Source organism: Dromiciops gliroides, chromosome 3 (assembly GCF_019393635.1).
Source record: "Dromiciops gliroides isolate mDroGli1 chromosome 3, mDroGli1.pri, whole genome shotgun sequence".
NCBI classification, from domain to species: domain Eukaryota; kingdom Metazoa; phylum Chordata; class Mammalia; order Microbiotheria; family Microbiotheriidae; genus Dromiciops; species Dromiciops gliroides.
Window position 1 is genome coordinate 277916858 of NC_057863.1, and position 16306 is coordinate 277933163.

General features: G+C 34.8%; 1 protein-coding gene across 2 annotated transcripts in view; it reads right to left on the reverse strand.

The window, feature by feature from the left end:
• The window catches only part of USP9X (ubiquitin specific peptidase 9 X-linked), a 182732-nt gene that overhangs the window by 139465 nt on the left and 26961 nt on the right, over positions 1 to 16306 (reverse strand). For both annotated transcript variants that reach the window (XM_043991999.1, XM_043991998.1), the window contains exons 4-8: positions 14808 to 14920; positions 5330 to 5548; positions 1152 to 1267; positions 761 to 1012; positions 551 to 689 (exon numbers count right to left, since the gene is read on the reverse strand). In XM_043991999.1, the coding sequence (XP_043847934.1) occupies positions 551 to 689; positions 761 to 1012; positions 1152 to 1267; positions 5330 to 5548; positions 14808 to 14920 (839 nt within the window). The remainder of the gene's footprint in view (positions 1 to 550; positions 690 to 760; positions 1013 to 1151; positions 1268 to 5329; positions 5549 to 14807; positions 14921 to 16306) is intronic.

Consider the following 16306-nt stretch of genomic DNA (forward strand, 5'->3'; position numbering starts at 1 on the left):
TATCAAGTTCTCTGAATTTACTTAAATTGTTAATTTCTCTTTCTTATTTTATCTATTTCTCTTCTCCTTTCCCATTTAGCTAAGTAATTCAAAATCTTTCCTTTCTAAATTTAGCTCTTGCTTACATATATTTAGGAAGAAACACTGAAAGGTGTGTTGCAATGTAGTTCAATGAGAGCAACTCGTTCAAAGAGACATTTTGTCTCTTTCTGAAATATTCTAAAAACTAACAAATGAAAAACTAAAGTATACCTATTGTAAAAAAACCCATAAAAATGCTACTTTATTTTACAACAAAATCCCATAAACAACCGGTGCTGAAATACTATTCTAATAACTTTAATAAAGGAACAGAGTATTGTGGGGCATGTAGCAAAGCCATAATTTCTGACATGCAATAAAACGAACCAATGAGGAATACTAATAAAAAATTTTAAATTATACAGATTTTTATAATTTATACTTTGTAAAGTTCAACTGAAATTTATCTGATTTGTCATAAATTGTTCCTTCTACATACATGATTATAAGCATAAATTAAAGAACTTACTGCCATTCGTTCTGCAGTGAGCCACTCTTCCTCCTCAGGATTACCATGCCGATGGGTATAATATGACACACTAGAAATCACCTTATTAACCTCATTTAGGGCATTCATTTTGCCATTGAAAGAAGAAATTTGTAACAACCTGTAAGAAAAACTTGGTGTTAGTATTTTTTTTAAGCCCATATAAAAAATTACAAATGGAGAGCATCTTACCTAAGTATCATTTTTAACCTAAATATTTCTAAATTTTTTACAGTTTCTTCTTGTCCCGGCACTCTTGAAGCTAAATTCTTCAAAGATTTTATTATCATTGACAAAGCATCATTTTTTGCTTCATTTTTTGCTTCTTTTTTCAGTTCATCATCAGTTAAGTTTTCTAAAAACTGTGGAACCATTTCTATAATTGGAAGGAAGTATTTCTTCACTGTATGAAGTGTCAAAAATTCATAGCACTGTCCAAATGGTCTGAAAATAAGGAAAATATTAGAACTTAATAAAATTCTGAATTTTAATACCTTTTACCAAAGAAAAAAGAAATACAATCTTAAATTTGCAAAAGCAACACTAATTTCTAGAATAAACCAAAATTTTTAGTTTAACTTACTTAATAAGAGCTGCAATAATTTGGACATTCAATGCTGAGCCACTAATGAAGCGATCGTGCAAAATCTGGAACCCGTTTAATGTGCCAAATTTATTGATGAGATCCACTAACCAACCCTGTAATACATTTAAAATAAGAATTATTTTTTCTCTCTTTAGCATCAAGATAACTATTACTTACCTCAAATATTAATTTTCAAAAGAAGCACTTGATAATAGAAGCAGAGTCCTGGACTAATAGGAAATTCAAATAATTAATTTTTATATTAGATCTCTTTCTAAAGAAATTCATTTTAAAAGTATTATTCTATAAAATATACTTTATATTTGCATAGAACTTTTATACAAAGGAGAGTAAAATTATTTGCTTAGCATTGCCAAGTTATTTGGCTAAGAAAGAATAAGAGTGAAAAATCCATGTCTTCTAGTTCCAAATCCAAGCTTTTCCCCATTAAAGGCTACTGCTTTTCATGTATTTTTTAGTATTTTTATCTTGTATAGTAAAATTTTATAAGGAGAAGAAAAGCTTACCATGATCACAAAATAGTTTGCTTGTATTTATTTCATGATATAACTATAACAACCAGTTACAAAGTATCAAGTTACCCAAAGAATAATTTAATTCAACACCTCATATGTAAAATGTTTTTGATCCTAGAAATAATAAGCAATATATTCATAAATTCAAGAAACTCTTCACCCCTTACCCTTTCCCAGAGGCATAATACAGCAAACAGGTCAAATAGGAGAGTACACTCCCCATTCCCACAATTGCCCGCTTCTGGTAAACTGGACCAATTTTTCATTATCTTGGAGAAAATTCCATAAAATAACATGGAATGTCTCACAGTTCCTACCCAAGTTATAAACCTACCAGTAATTTAACCTAAAAAGAAGCTAGAAGAAATGTTTCTACACAAGAACAAATATGAAAGGAAAAATAAATTTCACAAGGACGCATGCTTTTAATGTGGCAGGGAAGACCTAAGAAATGGGAACATAGGAACATATACTTGTTTAACATATCATTAATGGGAGAAAAGACAGAAACGAAAAAAAAAGATAGAAACGAACACTGTTTCCTGAGAAGATGCAAACAGGGGCAGCTAGGTGGCGCAGTGGGTAAAGCACTGGCCCTGGACTCAAGAGTACCTGAGTTCAAATCTGGCCTCAGACACTTGACACTTACTAGCTGTGTGACGCTGGGCAAGTCACTTAACCCCCACTGTCCCGCAAAAAAACCCCAAAACAAACAAACAAAAAAGAAGATGCAAACAAAAGCTTCTAAATAAGAGTAGGTATAAAAGCAAGATAAATTGAAATCTGACATTTATTTTAATAACAGAAAAATTTAGATCCATCCATATTTCAAAATATACAGCATTTTCTAACATAGACAAACCTTTGTGAGCAATCCAGTTTATGCTATTCTTTGAAGTACTAAGCATCTTTTCCCAGGATGCACTAAAGTTTTTAATCTGCATTATCAATCAATAAGCATCAAGTGCCTACTCTGTGCCAGATTCTGTTGTAAGTGCTAGGGACATAAACACAAAATCAAAACTGCCCTTATTGTCATTAATTTTATATCTTAAAATAGCCCTCAAACCCATACTAATTTTTATTACTTGGAGGGGGGGGGAAGGCAATTGGGGTTAAGTGACTTGCCCAGGGTCACACAGCTGGTAAGTGTCAAGTGTCTGAAGCTGGATTTGAAATCAGGTCCTTCTGACTCCAGGGCCAGTGCTCTATCCACTACACCACCTAGCTGCCCCTTTTATTACTTTTTAATGAAAAAACTAGAGAATTCATTAAACTTCTAAGTAAATGCTAGAAACTCCTGATTCCTATTTGACTTTGTATCAATGTCTGCTACAAAGGATGCACTTCAGACAATTTTGCCTTCTCTCAATTCCTACAATAAGTAAATTTATTTTTAGCTTAGGCTGAAGGTTCCCTTCTACCTCGATGGGGGCAAACATTTTTGTTGTGCATGCTCCCATCCCTGGAGGCCCAATGCAAAGGTTTGTGTTTTCTAGTCAGTGTCTTTTCCAAATATAGATAGAAATTAGAGAGATTTTCAGCTTTTTTCTTTCTTTTTTAAACAAAAATGATTAAAGGAATTCAAATACAAGAAGGCTCTAAAACCTGGAAATTCTTGGGTAAAGTTAAGGATGGCTAAGGAACAAGTTTCAATGTCTACTATTTAAGCATAACAACCTTGATTGAAGCTTTATACTATGAAAATTTCCCAAAAACCCAGGGAATTGTTGCCGTGATGATTTATCATTTTTCCCTAATGCCTTTGGGGAATAAGAGCAAGTCATTTCCTTGGATCTCATATTTGGAACTCTGTTTGCCAACATCCAACTGATGACTATCTTTTAATATCCTGTACAGGTGCACAGAATTTAATCAATTTTTTGTAGATAAGACTTTAAAACAACTTCTATCCAGAGAGACTTTGCTAGAAAAATTGCAATAAAATATTTCTCCATTTTCAGTTGGGAGTAAATGCAAACTAAAGTGGTAACCTTCGGTAAAGTAAGTTACTCCTTACATGAACTTACTCATTCTCTGAGGTAGATTAACTTTTCCTACTTATCAGAATAACCAATCTTCATTCCTATATACTAAGCCTGTGCTGGGGGAACTGAAAAAATTAATTATCTCCATAGGTGCTTTCGATAAAAAAGTAGAAATAAGCAGTTTAGTATTTTCTCCCCAAAGCTTTCCAGAAAATACTATGTAAAAATATTCTTTGGTTATTGCAAAGGGACATAACAGGAACTAACCATAAGCCATAAGGATTTTTCCTAAACCGTGAGTCAAAAATGTTAAAACTGCAACTATTTGAGACAAAAACATATGAAATCCTTGCCTATTGCTACTTTATAGCCGCTCTTTTTTTCCTTTCCTTTTTGCGGGGCAATGGGGGTTAAGTGACTTGCCCAGGATCACACAGCTAGTAAGTGTCAAGTGTCTGAGGTTGGATTTGAACTCAGGTACTCCTGAATCCAGGGCTGGTGGTTTATCCATTGCGCCACCTAGCTGACTCCTTATTGCTACTTTAAAAGTTCAAATTTAATTCCCTTGATATTATAAAAGACCAATATTTCAATTAACTACATTCCTCCCCTTTGATTCAATGGCAAAAACAAACTAGTAAGATAGAGAACTACAAGATAATTATTAATAATCTTTTCTAAAAGATCAGTATGATTTTATACGTCTTCCTTGATACAGAAAAACTTATCAAGAGGAAAGGACCCCAAGTTTAAACATCCAATGATAGCTTTAGAGACATGAATCACCCAAATTATTCCTCATTAATGCTTCTAAATCCTAAGAATGAAAGCAAAATATTAAGTAAATTTTAAATTAACATTGGCTTTAGTTTGTATATTACTTTTAGGTCAAATGAACAATTAAGAAGAACTTTTATGTATCTGCCAAAATCAAAGAGGTGACTACTTAAAAAAAAAAAACCCTTGCCTAGCTACACAAAAAAATTAAAGCAACCTTGCAGAGATAAGTATCCCTATTTTATATGATGTTATATAATTTTACTCTAAAATATCTAGAAGTTAATATTATCAGAGCTTTGCTTTCATAATCTATTATAGATCACATCATGCCATAGTATGACAGAATCACAGAATTTTAGAAGTGGGACTCTTGGGAGATTGTTGGCCAAGTTCTTGTTCCAGAAAGTCACTGTTACATATTATACTGTGATGGTGAGAAAAGACAAGCTTCATGGTAGCATTTTGGCCATAAAACAAACAAAAAAGTAACTGCCTATAAAATAAGAAAGCTGAAAAGAATAGTTACAAACAACCCAACCTACAAGGTCATTCACCCCTAAAAAAAGTTTCCAAAGATCCCTAAAATTAGTTTCACTACACAATCTTATAAACTCTACTAATTGTTACATGTTTCTTAAACAGAATAATGTCAAAGAAAGTTAAAACTAAAGGACAGAATATATAGCCTAAATAGTTTCAATAGGTACAATTAAACAGTCAAGCAGAAAATGATGCAGAAACCCTTTAAGAGAAATAGTGAATGATTCTTGCTTTATTTATTTTTTTAAAATGGATTGAGAGGATATCTAAATCTAGAGAACTGTAGTAAAAATGCAAGTGGAATTTTGATTTTGAAAACAAACCAACACACTTTTGGAGATCGTGGATCTGGAGGACGGGCGTAGAGTTCATCTTCTGCCAACTGAACACCTGCAGGAATTGTTTCAGATGGGCGTGTACCATTGTATATATGGAATTTACAATGAGGATTTAAGGCCATAGCAAGAAGTTCTAGAAGTGGAAACCAGTCTTGGGAAAGCTTGGCCACACAAAGCTCCACTAGGCGATGAGTGTTGTTAATAATACACCTCTGTTTTGAAGAAGAAAAAAAAAGTTTTACAATTTATGAAAATATGTGATTTTAGCAATAGTTATATCATGTAAAATTATTTTACTAATGAGGTCTATTTTTCTGTGTTGGCCAGCAAGATTAATCTAGTTTCATTCTAGAATTTCAAAATGTTTTGGTGACATTTAAGTACATAAAGAATAAATTATTTGCTACACAGACTGCAACTGCAACATTACTATATTACTTCCTGAAAAAGTTTTATTTCCTAGAGAAAATCAAGGTTCTACCTTCTGTAAGAAATAAAAGAAAATCTTTGTTCTCTTACTTTCATTTCCAATTATTAGTTTTGAAACAAATTTAAGCAAACTAACCACCTTTCTCTGGCTTAACTATACATATAGATATCATTATCAAGGCATAGCCAGGGAAGAATATAACAAATAAAAGGGAAAGAAAAGAAATGAGAGCCAGAAAAGGAGAAAAATTAAGAGTGAGTGGTCAAGGAGGAGGGATACTGAAGAAAAAGTCATAAAATTTGAGAAATCAGGTATCATTGCTATCCTTCGGAAGAGTAGTTTCAGTGGGTGGAATCAGAAGCTAAACTTTAAGAGGATAGAGGCTCCAAGTTCAAATGACTGTGAGAAATATGGCCGTTAAAGACAGAAATGAAACCAGTTAAAGGTTATCTATTAAGGGGCCCGGAGGAAAAAAAGTAAGAGGAGTAGTGATGAACTTGATAACAACAATTAAGATATCAAATTATGTTTCCTAGTGACAGAGAATTTACCAACTTATCAAAACAGATGACAAGTAAACACTTTTGGTAATTCACATTAAACAGATTTTGCCAGAAGAAATACAGAAATCAATATAAAAAATTAGGAAAACTTGGACAAGAAACCAGTTATCATGAGACTTCCTTTTCAACTTTTTCCAAAGGATTTTATTATTGCTTCATAGAAATGTAGTTCATTTTTGTGTATTTAATTTGCATCATGCTACTTTAGTGAAACTATTAAATTTCTCAATGTGAGTTTCTTTGCTGATTGTCTGGGATTTTCTTTGAAATAAATCATGACGACATTAACAAATAAGGACAGCTTTGCCGCTTTCTAGAATACATCTCCTCTTATTGTTTAAAGTTGTATTTTTAGCCTATTTCAAATAACAATGGGGAGAGGGAGGCATACAAGCTTACTATATTTACATATTTAAACTAGAAAACTAGTTTCCTCACTGAAAATTATTTTAGTTTTCAGTTTTAGGTAACTTAAAATTATATGTCTGTTTTCTAGTGATTTCAGCATATATGAATGTTGCAATTTATCACTTGATTTTTACAGCTATAAATAGGAGCTTTTGGTTTCTTTTTTTTTTTTTAGTGAGGCAATTGAGGTTAAGTGACTTGCCCAGGGTCACACAGCTAGTAAGTGTTAAGTGTCTGAGGTCAGATTTGAACTCAGGTACTCGTGACTCCAGGGCCGGTGCTCTATCCAGAGCCATCTAGCTGCCCTGAAGCTTTTGGTTTCTAACATTTTTGTTTTTAATATTTTCAATCATGTTAATTATTTTTCTCATCTTGAACTATTGTTGTATCTGAGGTATAAATTCAATTGGTAATAAAGAATAACTTTTGGCTATATTAATATAGTCCAAACCAACTTGGAATTATGATAAATGATAGACATCATTATAAATGTCAAATTCAGTAAATGTGTTGGTTAGATTCCCTGACCTGCTTTCTTTTTTCCCTTCTCTCTCTCTCTCTCTCTCTCTCTCTCTCTCTCAGTGGATAGTAAAGGGTAAGATGTACTCAAAAAGGAAAATAATATAAAAACAATAATATATCAATAAAAATTTGAAAAAAACTTTTTAAAAAGATAGAATACATTTACATTTAGCCTTATACATTTAATTACAAGAACTTTAAACAGAAAAGAGGAAAGGGGAAAGGTGCCTCCACACAACTACCAAGTTAGATACCACAGACAGAAGCTATAATATAAGAGAAAAGCTATAGTATATGGTTTCAGCAGTCTAAATACAAAGCACAGACAAACAAGGAAGATGAACTAGATGTCAGAAAAATCTGGGTTCAAATCCTACCTGTACCATAACAAATCCCTTCCTGAATATGATGCCTAAAATTTCATTACCCTAAGGAACTCTGAGATTGTTTTGTAGAAATCACTTACTGATCAGCATAAATGGAGGAAAAGTAGGGCTCCTCACTGGTAAAATCCCCTCTCTGCCAGTAGAATTGAATGGTTGGGGGTGGCAGTGGGAGGAGTGGGGGTGCCGTATCACTGAGACTTGGTGGAAGGACTCATGATTGTTCTAGGATTCTAAATAATTTTACCTTAATTCGAAAGAAATTGTTAAAGGAAAAAGGGGAGGAGAGTGTCTGGGAAGAGGTCCTGGAACTAGAGAGGAAGCACAATGAGCTGGGAAAGAGATCACAAGGCTGACAAAGAGGCATTATTTGATAGTGATGTTAGGGGAGAGTGGAGGGAAAAGAAGGGGAACAGAGACAGAGTTTCAACTGTGTAGATATCCTATACTAGGTTATTTTTTTCTTTGTTTATTGTTGTTTTTTTGTGGGGCAATGAGGGTTAAGTGACTTGCCCAAGGTCACAAAACTAGTGTCAAGTGTCTGAGGCCAGATTTGAACTCAGGTCTTCCTGAATCCAGGGCTGGTGTTCTATCCACTGTGCCACCTAGCTGCCCCATAGGTATCTTTTTCAAAAGTAGAAAAGCAAATAATTTCTTTAGTAGTCGTAAGATAATTTCATCTTTCAAAAAGGGAGAGAAACCAACCAAGGGAAATTCTATTCTGGATATGCTTTTCAGTAATATGAAGATATGGGTTGTTAGGATGAAAATGATGGTGATGTTCAGAAGGGCTAGGGGGGAACAGAGCAACCTTCTCAAAGTTTGTCACAGAAGGGAAGAAAGCTGGAAATAGTCTGGCACGAACTCAGGATTTTGGCAAAGATTTTTTTTTAAAGCCTCTAAGAAAAAAAAAAAATTCTATAGGACAAGTCAATACAGAAGAGATCTGGAGCTCTTAAAAATGAAATTCTGAAGATATAAATTCCAACGAAGAAATAAAAAAGTTTCCTAAAGATACTGATGTTGATGCACCAAGAACTCACCCACAAGCATTATATGTTCTCTCTCTCTCTCTCTCTCACAGCAACACAACGAATAGAAAATGTATATATATATATATATATATATATATATATATATATATAGCATAGTTCTATAAAAAGTTTCAGGTGTGTCAAGACAAAGAATGGAGAGTACAGAAGAAAAGCTGAGTGTAAAACACGATTTTTTTTTTTTAAAGAGAAGCTCAGGGGGCAGCTAGGTCGTGCAGTGGATAGAGCACCAGCCCTGGATTCAGGAGGACATGAGTTCAAATGCAGCCTCAGACACCTGACACTTACTAGCTGTGTGACCCTGGGCAAGTCACTTAACCCTCATTGCCCTGCCCCCCCCCCCAAAAAAGAGAGGTTCAAAGACGACTACCCCTGCTCAGGGTGGTTATGAAAAGGTTGGCAGAACTTCTCGATTTTTACCTGGCTTCTTTCTCTGCCAAGAATAATGACCTCTGGACTGGAAAAGACAGGGAAAAAAAAGAGTTAATCGGAAGCTGACATCCAAGATGAGTATGGTGATAGTAAGAGAGCTGTCCTTAATAAGTTCCATTCACTTTACCCAAAAGAACTACATCCACAAGGACTGAAGGAATTGATGTGTTTGAATGGTAATCAAAATGAATGGCCTAAAGAAAGGTACATGTTCAGATTTCCATAAACAAGAGAATGGTCTCTGCCAACTATAGATTAGTATGCTTGATTTCAAACACAGAATTAAAAAGATACTTAGTGAACATCTAGAAAAGGAAGCAGTAATCAGAGGTGACCATCATAGCAGAGTTCATCAAGAACCAGGTAATGTCAGACTAACCATGTTTCCTTTGACAGGTTTATTATGACATTAAGCTACTGTTTGTTTTACTGTGTTGCTTACCTACTAACTTTTCTATTTTATTTTTCACCAGTACAAAATATGTTGGATGATGATTAATGCTTTATAAAATAGTATGAAATCTGCTAAATCTAAGCCCCCTTCATCCCAACTTTATTTTTTTTTAAATGATTTCCAGCGAGTGTCTCAATGCTTGGTCTTCAAAATGAATATTATTATTACTTTGTCTAGCTGTATAAAGTAACTCTTTAGAAATCTGATTGGAATGGCACTAAATCTTTAAGTTAGTTTAGGCACTCCCCGCATTATATTGGCATGACATAACAATGGATAAATTTTCCAATTAATTAAATCTTTTAAAAATTCTTATAGTGTATTTGTAATTATATTTATTGGTTGAGAAGGTGTTGTATATCATCTCCTAAATATCCATATGCATTTTATACTTATTTTGAAAAGTTTTTTTCCTATGTTCTTCTGAAAATCCTGATGAGGATATGAGGTTTTATAACCTGATACTTTAATAAAGTTATTAGTTTCATTCATTTTAAAATTGAAATTTTAGTTTCCAAAGTAAACCATCATACGATAGATCATAGATTTTAGAAGTGAAAATGACTTTATACTTCATCTGGTTCAATCTCTTCATTTTATAGATGAGAAAACTGAAGCCAAACCCAAAGAGTTGTTAAGCAAGATCATTTAAGGAATACATGGCAGAGCTGAGATCTCAACCCAATCACATCTTCAGATACCAAATCCAGGGCTCTTTTCACTATGCTGTGCAACTTACTTCCCAAGGAAGATCCAGGCATATATATGTGTGTGTGTGTGTGTGTGTGTGTGTGTGTGTGTGTGTAGAGAGAGAGTGTATGTGTGTATGCATGATACCCATACATCAATAAATACATATAAAATCTTAACCATGCAACTATTCCAATGTATTAATAGATTTATAGTATGGGACATACAATCTTAGGTTATATTATTTACAGCCTATTGAATAGTATGAAAATTTAATAGTCTTAACATTTTGTTCTCTTATTTTTTTCTGGACTTCTTGTCCTGATGGGTGAGTTTCAAATTCCATTTGGCTTACCCTGAAACTAGCATGGATACATGAGGGAATTTGGATGCTCTTTGGAATAAGAATTAAGAGGAATTTGCCGACATCTCTATGGGGGAATTGCCTATGATAGAGTACAACCCCTTAAAGAATATCTGTATGCCCTGTGTAAAAAGGGATACTTTTGTTCAGACTCCAGTTGGCAGGCCTCATGCAATGAGGAATCAAGGAAGTATTTCCACCAAATTTTCTCATCTGAGAAAGTGATGAGCTCCTAGTCAACCCCAGCTTCCAAATCCTTATTAAAAGTTCAGTTTAGACTAGGTTTCCTTGTGAGATGGGAAGTCTTTGCTTGTTTTCACTCTTTTGCTTCTAGGTTAGAGAAGGCTCTGTAAGGCTAAGCAAACAGAAAGTTTGACAAATTTTGTGAAATGTTCCTTGTTTTGTGACTCTGCAACACTTTGTATTTGAGGATAACTATGATTTTGGCAAATATAGATAATCATACAACATTGGCTGTTTTGAGACTTAACACTGGAGAAGCAAGTGAACGGAAATTACTTATTCCTCCCCAGAGGCCACAAAAGAACTATACAGAATTAGGGACAAGTAGGATTGTATTAACAACAAAAAAGTACCCATGCTGTAGAATCCAATTCTGAAACAGAGTAAAATATATAACGGTGCCTTTAAAAGATGTTAGGGTGGCCTAATATGGAGGCACTTGTCTTCCCTGCTCCCCCATACCATGTTCCCTTACCAGGTGGCCAACCCAGAAATTGAAGCCATGATGAAATTGGAGGATTATCAGGTAGGATGTTGTAAATAGCCTGACAGGAAAGTCCTAAAACAGCCTGGTACTGAAGCCTGAGGGAGGGTTTTGGACTTACAACTGGGACACTGTGCTCTATGAGAAAGAACCAAATCAAGCCATTCATGTATTTGTTTTATACTATAGCAGTAAATATTTATTTGTCAATGTTTTATCAGTGTTTAAATGTAGCTGGGGAAAGAGGAATCACTTCTATACTGAAGCCATTTGCAGAGAGCCAAGAAGTCCTTTAAGAGATACTAGAGAACCCCGGGGAAAGGATAAAATCTAACATACCTGGCCTTAAGGCAACAGTGGCCAAGGTGGCTAGTTTTAAATGTGGGGCCTTGTCTAGGATAAAATTGAGTCCTTTGTATTTTTGTGTATCCCTAGAGAGATTCTCTGCTCAGCATTTATTTTACATAACCCTAGACTATGAGATTCTAGAGAAATTGAGAAAAAAAAATTTAGGCAGTAAATGTATACATTTTTCCCCAATGAGAGTTCCCTTATAAGCTAATTCCATTTGTGTAATTTTGCAAATTTCATTTGTTGATTCTATGATACTTTATTATTGAATATATATATACATACATATATATATATATTGATTTACTGATATATTACTAAGTTCTATAGGTACTAATGGTAAATTTAATGTGAAAAATCTGTAATCATTAGATTGCTACTATCTAGTAAAAATGTTCATAATGTTCTTTGCCATTCAAACTAACCTAGATTGCTTGCCTATAGTAACTGGGCTAAGTTGTCTGTATATATGCTTTATACCTTTGAAGTAGACATTTCTTTGTAAAAGCTTTCATGAATACATGAGTGAAGAAATAAATAAATAAATGAATGAATCTGACCTGGTCACAGTCAACTTTAGAATACATTGTTATATACTCTGCTAACATTTTATTCCATTTGGGGGGCATCATAAGTAGTTTAGAATGAGCCCAGAAAAGTAGCATGGTTATGTAGTGTAGAGATAATGATAGTCAAAGAAATCTGAACTCTATTTACTATACAGTAAGGATCCATTACAAATATCTTATCTCATAATAAGAGGTCGACAAAGATCATAAGAGAGTGTATTTCTAGAAGTAAAACAAAAGCAAACTTGAAAGAAGAGGTAAAAAGACCTAGTAATCAGTCAACAATACCCAAGCAGAAAATAAGCCCGTATTAGGGTGTTAACAGAAGAAAAGATAATGAGAAAGGTGATATGGTGGGAAATGAATTGACAGGACTGATAATTAATTAGATATGATAGGGTAACAGAAAATTAAAAAGTAATTGGAAAACTTCTAAACTGGGAGAGTGGGTACATATTTTGCAGCATCACTGACAAAAGTAAAGCCAGAAGAAAGTTTAAATGTCAATTATGTAACATGCAAATAGCTAACAATTATATAGTGCTATAAGGCATCAAGGAGGGACAGTTAAAATTTTATCAATAAACAATAGCTAATAGGGCTTTAAGGTGCTTTAGATATAGTCCTATTTGCCCTTCATAATAACTCTGTGAGGTGTTATTATTCCTACTTACATATGAGGAAACTGAGGCTTAGAGAGGTTAAATGACTTGCCCAAATTCACAGAGCTTGCAAGTGTGAGGCAGAATTTGAACTTAGATCTTAGACTACAGGTCTGGCTACTCTATCTCTTACACCACCCTATGTACCAATATAGAAAGGATTTGTGATTTCATCAGTATGGTCCTTCCACCAAAACAGATTGTAATCCAGGTATGATCAGTAAGAGATCATAGGACAGGGAAGAGGGGGAAATTCCTACTATGTGTCAAGGACTGTGTTAAGTGGTTTACAATCATCTCATTTGATCCTTACAACAAGCTTGGGAGCAGGGAGGTGCTATTATCCACCCCATTTTACAACTGTAAATGCCTATGGCCAGATTTGTATTCAGGTCTTTCTGACTTCAGGTCCAGAGATCTATCCACTTCACTATCAGCACATGCTCTTACTCTCTCTGTCTCTCTCAAGATAACAAATCCAGGTAAGACATTTTAAATTTAAGTATCAGTAGTAGGTTGTGCCTGTGAAATAGTCTTATTAGAGATGAATATGTAGGCAATGGGAAAGAGATCAGGGCTAGAAATACAGAATATAGGAGACATCTGCAGGGAAGTGAAAGATGAAGTTGCACAAGTGAAACATACTACCACTGGACAAGACGTCAAAGAAAATAATGCTGAGCACAGAGCATTATGGGAACATCAATCTTTGAGGTTCAAAAAAAGCCAGCAAAACCAGAAAAGTTATTAGACCTCGGTATTGTATCTCAGAAGCTAAAGGAGAAGAGAATTTCCACAAGGAAGTATGGTTAACAATATAAAATGGTGCAGAGGGGCAGCTAGGTGGCACAGTGGATAGAGCACTGGCCCTGGATTCAGGAGGACCTGAGTTCAAATCCAGCCTCAGACACTTAACACTTACTAGCTGTGTGACCCTGGGCAAGTCACTTAACCCCAATTGCCTCACAAAAATAAATAAATGAATGAATGAATGAATGAATAAAATGGTGCAGAACAGTCAAAGAAGTGATTCGGTGATTATGAGATCACCAATGACCTTTGAGGAAATAGTTTACCAGCACTAAAATTGGAAGCAAGGTTATAAAAAGGATGTGGACAAAGTAACTATGGAAGAAACAAAAAAATTTAAAAATAAAACAAACTAGACAACTTTTCTATGTGAGGAAGAGTGAATACAAGGGAAGCCCCCTTTTTAAAAGATTGTCTATTTACAGGAAATAGAAGGAGCCAATGGAAATGGAGAAATTCAAAAGAGTAGAGATACCCCTTTCTCTGGGACAGAAGGATAAGAAAATTCACTTTTCTGGGGGTGATGATGCAATAAAGTTTTATTAAGTTAACAGGGAAGAGAAGGCAATTTCTGGGTTTTGATGACTTTAATTTTCTCAGTGTAAAGAAAGAAGCTAAAACATCTGCTCTTAGTATGGAGGATAGAGATATAGTTGAAGGTTTTAAATGAGAGGAAGAGGTATAAAAAAGTACCTGTGGGAAATAAAACTGATAGTCAATAAGATTCGATGAGCAGAACTGACAAGTAACAAAATAGGCAAGTCAAGTGTGTGATTTAATTACCTTTTCTGGGAGCCTAGGAATAGAGAAATTTGATAGGGCTCTGACCCTGGAGTGAAAGATTAGCAGGAATAGAATGGTGAAAGGATAAAGGATTCTAGCCTATCAATTAGTGAATCCCTGAAGTGGCAGATAATGGAGATCAAAGTTAAGGGACAAATCTCAATGCCAGGTTTTCCATACATTGTTAATTCAGCAAATTTTCTCAAAATTATACACCAAGATTACTGCCATAAGTTCATAAGGATTTCAAAGATTAAATGGAAAAACTCACATGAATTTCAAACTTCCAGCCACTCACTGCCTCATCGGTAAGGATTTTAGTGAAAGATATTGTTAGCCCATCTCGGAAAAAACGCTGACATGCTTCACTTTTAACATCAAGACCTATATGAGAAACAAGAAAAGAAATAAAGTTTTGTTTATAAAATAATAGTACCTCCCACACTTACCACTGACCTGAACTATAACCATTCAGGAACTTAATAAATCAATACTTTTAAAAAGAAACCCATTATATGATAAAGTCTTCTCCAATCATTAAAATTAAAAAGCAAAATGGTATTTTTAAAGTGTGGAGAGATCAAAATTTAGCTTGATTTAACCACTTTATCTTCAATGGATTTTTAAAAGAGTTTCATACCCATATAATTTAGTCTCCGTGTATAAATTATAAAGAAATGGCCAATGGCTTATGTATGAACAACTCTGACTTCATCCCTCCCTGTTTTGGATCTTGTCAACTTTCCTCCCACTGAGTTCAGATACTATCTAGGACTTGCCACCTGTCAAACTGTGGCTCCTCCCTCTTTCCCCAGTGTCAGCCAAGGATCATGTGTTTTATGGTAGGCTGGCTGTGGCAGGACTAGTTGCAATGACAAAAGTGAGTCTTTCCATTTCTCACTGCTTCGGAGAAGGAGTACCTCCAACCTCCATGCTAGTTCTTTTTCTCCTAGCATCCTTCTGAACTTGAACATAGAGCCTCATATCCCAAAACAAAGCCACCTGTCCAGGACAAATAGTGTGATTTTCCTTTCGAATACACCTGCTGTTTAAAAAAAAAAAAAAAAAGACCTATACTGGGGGCAGCTTGGTGGCGCAGTGGATAAAATACCGGCCCTGGACCTGAGTTCAAATTTGACCACAGACACTTGACACTTAATAGCTGTGTGACCCTGGGCAAGTCACTTAACCCTCATTGCTCCTCCCCTCCCCCCAAGACCTATACATTCTGGTTTTGTTTTAGGGGCAGTGAGGGTTAAGTGACTTGCCCAAGGTCACACAGCTAGTAAGGGTCAAGTGTCTGAGGCTGGTTTTGAACTCTGGTGCTCCACTGCGCCACCTAGCTGCCCCCTAAGACCTATACTTTTGTGGTTATTTCCTATATGTGACTATCTTCCCTTTAGCAAATTTGGAATTTTCCCTTTATTTACTAACAGTTCAAGGAAGTAATGGGGAAAAGAGCAAAGTAAATTAAAGAAACCCCAGACAACTGTAAGAAGCTTTTGTATTTGATTTCTACAGTAAGCCTGGTCAAAAGCAAGTGGCAAATGTGGTTGCTGCAAGGATTTAGAGGCTCATTTTATAAATGAGGAACCCGAGCAGGCTTAGTGACTTCCCCATGGTCAGTCATACTGTTTATATCTTAAAGGTTAGATCTCAGCTGAGGTGGCTCTTCTGACCCCAGGGCAAGGACTCTATATGCACCATATCCTTTGGGAAGTTGTAAAACTTAATGCTCTTCATTCATTTAATAAGCATTTATTAAATACC